General features: G+C 32.7%; 1 protein-coding gene across 3 annotated transcripts in view; it reads left to right on the plus strand.

The window, feature by feature from the left end:
• The window catches only part of ZNF644 (zinc finger protein 644), a 95,556-nt gene extending 91,340 nt beyond the window's left edge, over positions 1–4,216 (plus strand). For all 3 annotated transcript variants that reach the window (XM_068964712.1, XM_068964714.1, XM_068964713.1), the window contains 2 exons: positions 1,691–1,793; positions 2,583–4,216. In XM_068964712.1, coding sequence (XP_068820813.1) covers positions 1,691–1,793; positions 2,583–2,775 — 296 coding nt within the window. In that variant the 3' untranslated portion in view covers positions 2,776–4,216. The remainder of the gene's footprint in view (positions 1–1,690; positions 1,794–2,582) is intronic.
• The last annotated feature ends 2,580 nt before the right edge of the window (positions 4,217–6,796 follow it).

Consider the following 6,796-nt stretch of genomic DNA (forward strand, 5'->3'; position numbering starts at 1 on the left):
CCACCTCCCTCCCCATAACATCTCTGTGGGTGATCCCCATGCACCAGCCCCAATCATGCTGTATCCTGCGTCAGACATAGACTGGCGATTCAATTCTTACATGATAGTATACATGATAGAATGCCATTCTCCCCAATCATCCCGCCCTCTCCCTCTCTCTCTGAGTCCAAAAGTCCGTTATACACAGCTGTGTCTTTTTTCCTGTCTTGCATACAGGGTCGTCATTGCCATTTTTCTAAATTCCATATATATGTGTTAGTATACTGTATTGGTGTTTTTCTTTCTGGCTTACTTCACTCTGTATAATCGGCTCCAGTTTCATCCATCTCATCAGAACTGATTCAAATGAATTCTTTTTAACGGCTGAGTAATACTCCATCGTGTACATGTACCAAAAGAGGCAAGTGATAGGAAGCAAAAGACAGTGGCTTCAATGAGATTTAGGCTTCTCATGGTTTTTAATTTTCTATATGACATTTCTGTTAGCATTGCCACTTGACTACTGTAAGAAACAGTAGTCTGTTTACTGGTTTTTTAATATTAGCATCTGTTCTTTTGGAACCTGGACTTTGAAAACTCATTTCACACAATCATTGAATAGCCAATTCCTATTCTCTCTTCCCTAGAATTTTTCCAGGGCATTTCACATGACAGGTTAACAGAAGAAAATTCATTTGGACAACTCTTCTGTTACATTTGTTTCCCTTCCCCCTTGGGCCCCTAGAGATAAATTCTTACCATCTCTTCCTGCTAATTGACCAGCAGTACCCTGGAATACTATCATCACTTTGTCCAAAGGAATGGTGTAGTTGTATTTAAAGAATAAAATGTTATGTCCCATCTGTTCCTACCTATGAAAAAAATCTCTTTTCTTTATTAAATTAGATTTTTCTTAAATAAATGATTAAAGGAGAAGTCAAGTAACAAATTTCAAGAACAGTTAGCACTAGAATTTTGATGCACTTTAACGTAAAAATCTTTTTTTTCCCTTTTTAATCACATTTTAAAAATAGAAAATAATGTAACAAATAGTCATCATTTAATTTGTGGTCCATTTGTTAACTTATATGAGATAATCTGGATCTATTTTTCTAGTAAAATAGAACATATGCTTGTATATACAATACAGATTCAGTTTAAAAATGAAAGTTGAGCATTCTTTGTCCTTTCAAATGTAGGGCTAGCTTATAATTTTAAGAGCTATTTATTATTGTAAAATTCAAGATGAATTGCATTGAACTTTTTACTAAGTTTTCAAAGTATGTGAAATCTGATTAATGGAGAAGTAGTCAAATGCAAACTTGATGATCTTATATAAGACATTATAGTTTTCCTGGAAGTAAGATTTAATCAGATGTTAAAATAATGTATATACGATTGTAATAGAAAAGATTGCCATTGCTGTGGTAATTGACCACTTTCGTAATTTCAAGTTGTTTTAGTTTTATCTTCTCAGTTCTGATTTGGTATGGTTTAGCATTGTTTGCAAAATGAGTACAAGAAGAGTATATGCTGATAGTATTACTGCTATTAGAGAACCAGCTGCAAGTTAGTGCATGCTTCAGGGAATACGAATGAATGCAGACATTTTCTAACTTAATTTAGATGGTCTGACCTTCCAAGAAGTATCTGTATGTATGTGTACTTAGAATATGTAAGAAATGTTAAGTCTTTTTCTTCCCCTTTTTAGCCTTAGATTGTAAGCAAAAGAAATCAAGGTCAAGATCCGGAAGCAAGAAGAAACTTTTATCATTACCTCATGGTGCTGACGAGGTTTACATTCTCCGATGCAGGTATATGTCTGTATTACCTAATCTGCTCAGTTTCTTCAGATTTTGCTTTGAGACATACTAGTTATTTTGTTTGAGATTTTAAATTTTTGACTGAAGGTACAGTCTCAAAAATCAAGTTACAAATGAACTTTCAGAGACAGACTTAAAACTTTATATGTCTCATAATATGCTGTACTTCAGCAACTAATCAAGTTTTTTATATTAGCGAAGGGCCTCTATGATATTGTGATTTGTAAAAGTGGCTTTTTTTTGTTGTTGTGTTTTATTTGTGTTCTTTGTTTCCTTTAATTTGATGTTTTTCACATTGTCTTGACTTCCTGCTTATTGGAAGTATATTTTCTCTCCTCTCGTACTTCTGAGTGTAGATATACAGACTCATTCACACTTCCTTCCATACTCATCCTCATGCAATTTAAGGAATTCTAAATTGAAGAGTGCATTTTTGAAAAAAAGAAATAGTGCATTTTGAAATTAAGATGTGTAGGTGTTAAGACCTTTTAATTAATTTTCATAGCAATGTTCCCATCTCTGCAGGTATTACTAGAGTTAGTATGAATTGGCAGTTTTGATATTACATTTAATCATTTTGACCTCAGAGGTATTTAGAAGCTGTTGTCTAGTACTATCTTCAGTATAAAGTTTGCCCTTTGTGTTCATGAATTTTATGGGAATTGGGTTTTTTGGAAGGGGGGAATTGGTTTTAAATAAAGGTAATCGATTATGTTAAGAGAACTGTTAAATAAAGGGAATTGGTCATGTTAAGAGAACTGTTATCAACTTCTTCTATAGGTTTTGTGGCCTGGTCTTTCGTGGACCATTGTCTGTTCAGGAAGACTGGATTAAGCACTTACAACGACACATTGTAAACGCTAATCTTCCACGGACTGGAGCTGGCATGGTGGAAGTCACATCACTACTCAAAAAGCCTGCCTCCATTACAGAAACTTCATTTTCTCTACTAATGGCAGAAGCAGCTTCATAGAACAAGAAAACCTTTTAAATAGCAAATTTGAATTGGATGTAAATTTGAAATTCTTTGTCTTTTTTTTTCAAAGCCACATTAAATTATCCATTTATAAATACTAAAGCAGGAAAATGGGGAAAAGTGAATGAGAGTGACATCAGAGCAAATTGAGTACTTCAAACAGTAAGTAGTCTCTATATTTTGTATAGGATGGAGGAAGTGTTTCTAAGGTTTACTACATTTAGTCAGTTAACTGTGTTCACTCAATGAAAGACCAGTACATGTAAGCAGTTATTAATAAACTGTTGCACATGGATACTTAAAGACAGACTAATTATGTTTTCTGCAGTGTTACCAGAATCAAGGTTCTGTTTATTCCCCACAAGACTTGCATTGAAAAATAAGATATTATATTTTGTTTGTATATATTTAGTGTTTTGTATAATACCAGGAACTGCTAACTAAATTTACTCAACTTAGGGCATTAAATATCATGTACTTCATAGTTTGAGACTGTTCACTCAAATAGGGCAGAGTACTATTCTATCTAGACGTGTAAGTGTTTTTTTTAAATCACATGGAACGGTTTTTGTTTTTTTTTTTTTTATACTAAAAAGTGGAGGGAGATTTGTTTAAACAAGTATTTCTAAAAGAAATATGTACATAGTCCTGGAAATTATTTGTGGTAAGGAAATATTCTTTACTCCAGTTGCATTTCTCAGACAATAAAGTGGTGCATCCATGCTACCTCCTACTTTGTCAACAAAGATGCTATTTACCCTTTACATTTTTGTATCATAATAGATTTTAAAAAAATCTAATATTCTTTATTGCAAGACATCCTTTTGTTAACAGATTTGTTTCTTTTTAATGTTTTACCTAAAATTTGACATGCTTACAGGACAGGTTTGCCTCTTTATTTAACGTTGTAGAAATGTAATTAATAAACAATGCTCACTACACGGTTTAGAATAGGCTTTCTCATTTATAGTCTCTTCCAAATTTGATCAGTTAACAAAACTTAATACACCAATTGAAATATTTCTACATATGATGAGAATGTTTACAATTTAAATTTTAGAACTTGTTTTGGATGTGATTATATGTACAAAAATCGTGTAACACTATGCTCATGCTAAGAACCGACATAATGGAATTACTGAAATAAATGTGCTGTGAGGAATGGAAAATATGGTGCAGATGTCTTGGTCATGATAAATTGTGATTCTCCTTTTAAATTCCTTCCAAAAACAGATTAGTTCTTTTAATCTGAAATCAGATTCCTTTACAAATAACAGTTTTTGTATGCAAGCACCATTTCATTTTATTTCATGTAGTATGGCTAATACTATAGTTGAAACAAGGATATGCATTGATACTTTTCTTCGTATGTAAATAAAGTTAAAAGCAGTTAAAATAAGGAGTATTTTGGTAGAGTATATATACATACCTCACTGCCAGTGAAATTGCTTTCCTATGATATATCTCCTTACCAGAAAAATCTCTAAATAAAAAAAGACTTAAGAAAATTATAATGTCTATAGTGTGAAACATTCTTACTTTTATCACTGGTAGAAATTGTCCACTTGAGTTTGTGTTTCATTTGATTTATGTTGTTTATACATAGCTGGTTACTTTATTCACATACTTGATATGTAAAATTAGGAAATTGAACTAAATGAATCATTCCCAACCAATGGTCTCCTGATCCCTGGAGTATATAGTAGATAGGAAAAAGTATTTGTATAAAATTATTTTCATTTTGCCAAAGATGTAATAGAAACTGTGTGTGTCTCTAATAATGATGAGTCTAACTAAAACATCAAATTTCTTAACTTTTGACTGAAAATATACCAAGTCTGTGTTTACCAGTATTCTTATATTAGGTTTCATTGATATAAACATATTCTATATTCAAATAGAATATATTTTTAAAATTGGAAGTCATACTACTGCATAATAAGTAGTGTTCAGAAATTAAGTGGTAAAAAAAGAATCCTGGCAGGAAGACTAGCAATCACCAGAGCTCCTTTCAACTCTAATTTTTATAGTTCTTCTGTTTGATTTTATTATTAAACCAGCTGTCAAGTTGTAGGAATACAAGTAGGATAGGTGGTTTGACCACAGATTTCATAAGCAAACTTAAATTTTTTACATTAAACTGTTTTTAAAACAATGTTTCTTCAGGATGTAAGAAAGAAAGAAATTATCAAATATAGTAATTCAAATTGGAAACAGTAAGCCAGAGGGATTCCTGAAAAGTAAATTAAACAAAGAACATTTCTCATAATAAAGATACTTGGGTTACAAAAATTTTTTAATTTCTTGGGGAGCACAGTTCATCTTTCATTTGGCAACTAGAAAGTTAATGATATATTTTCGTTTGGCTTCCACTAAAAAATTATAAAATGTTGTTTTAAATTATAGGATTGACTTTCATGTTAAATCATGTCCTATTTCAGTATTCAGTATTGCCAGTTGTCTTTTACAGTTATTTTATCATTGCCTAAGATATTTGAGCTTCTTTTTCTTTTTTAAATAGTATTGATTTATTTAATAGCATTAAAACAAAAAAAGTTAACCTCTTCAAATTAGTATTTTCCGCTATGCTTCTTTAGAATAGATTAGAACCATGGCATAGCTATTATCTCTATTTTAGATTTCAATTTAATTAGATTTTTTAAAGGACATACCTATAACTTCTCAGGGACTGTACAGTTAAAACATACTGATCCAAAATATAGGTTTGATTTTTTTTTTTCTTCACTAAGAAAGTGTAATATCTGCTCATTTTAGAAATATTTAGAAAATGAAAAAATTAAAAATGGGTAAAGTCACTTGTGGTACTACTACTCAAACACATGTATTGGGTTGACCAAAAAGATCATTTGGATTTTTCCATAAGATCTTACAGAAAGCCAGAACAAACTTTTTGGCCGATCTGATACTTTTAACAGCTTGTTAATGTTTCTTTCTCTTGTCTTATTGTTTCAGTGTAGTTATAAATGTAATTATTATAATGTATTCCCCTCAGTATCCCATTTTCCCAAGTTTATTTGAAATATAAGTGCTGCATTGTATAGACTAATCTTTGGTACTTGATCTTGAGCATTTTCCACCACCAATAACCAGTTCTTTGATTCTCCAGACAATAGTTGGGTGTCCAACAGTTTAAATCAATTCTGACATTAATTACCTGGAGTTAATGTCAGACTCCATGGGTTAAAGGGGTCAGTCCCAAAAGACTGCTCACACTTCAGATGCCAGTCACAAATATCGGGTCACCTATACTTGAGATGACTGGCTGTAAATCAAAGATTGCCATGACTGACTCTTCAGGTTTGATAATTTGCTAGAATGGCTCACAGAACTCAGAAAAAGACTTGACATTACCAGTTTATTATAAAGAACATAACTCAGGAACAGTGAAATGGAAGAGATGCATAGGGCAAGGTATGCTAGGAAGGAAGGTGACATGGAGCATCTATCTCTGCACTTTCTGGGTGTACCACCCTTCCAGCACCTTGATGTGTTCACCAACCCAGTAGCTCATCCCTTAGGGGGTTATTATGGAGGTTTCATTGTTAGGCTTTATTGATTAAATAATTGGGCATTGGTGATTAACTTACTCTCTAGCTCCTTTCCTCTCCCCGATGGTTTCGGGAGGTGGTGGGACAGAAAACTCCAACCCTCTAATCATCATGCCTTGGTCTTTCTGGTGACCCACACCCATTCTGAAGATATCTGGGGGCCCCCAGCCACCTCTCATGTCATTACCATTTAAAAGACACTTTGATCACCCTGGAGATCTTGAGAGTTTTAGGAGATATGTGCCAGGAACCAGGGACAAAGACCAAATATTTATTTTTATATCACACTAGATGTAACACTTCTAGGAGACAAAAACTAGTCAACATCAATAATATTTCAAACCATGAACTGTAATTAGCATTCACTCCTGGTATAGAAGGTAGCTATCCAATTTATTTCAACAATGGGAATTTGGTGGTTTCTTTTTTTGAGGGCCAGTTACTGATGT

The sequence above is a fragment of the Capricornis sumatraensis genome, chromosome 2 (genome assembly GCF_032405125.1).
Source record: "Capricornis sumatraensis isolate serow.1 chromosome 2, serow.2, whole genome shotgun sequence".
Taxonomy (NCBI): Eukaryota; Metazoa; Chordata; class Mammalia; order Artiodactyla; family Bovidae; genus Capricornis; species Capricornis sumatraensis.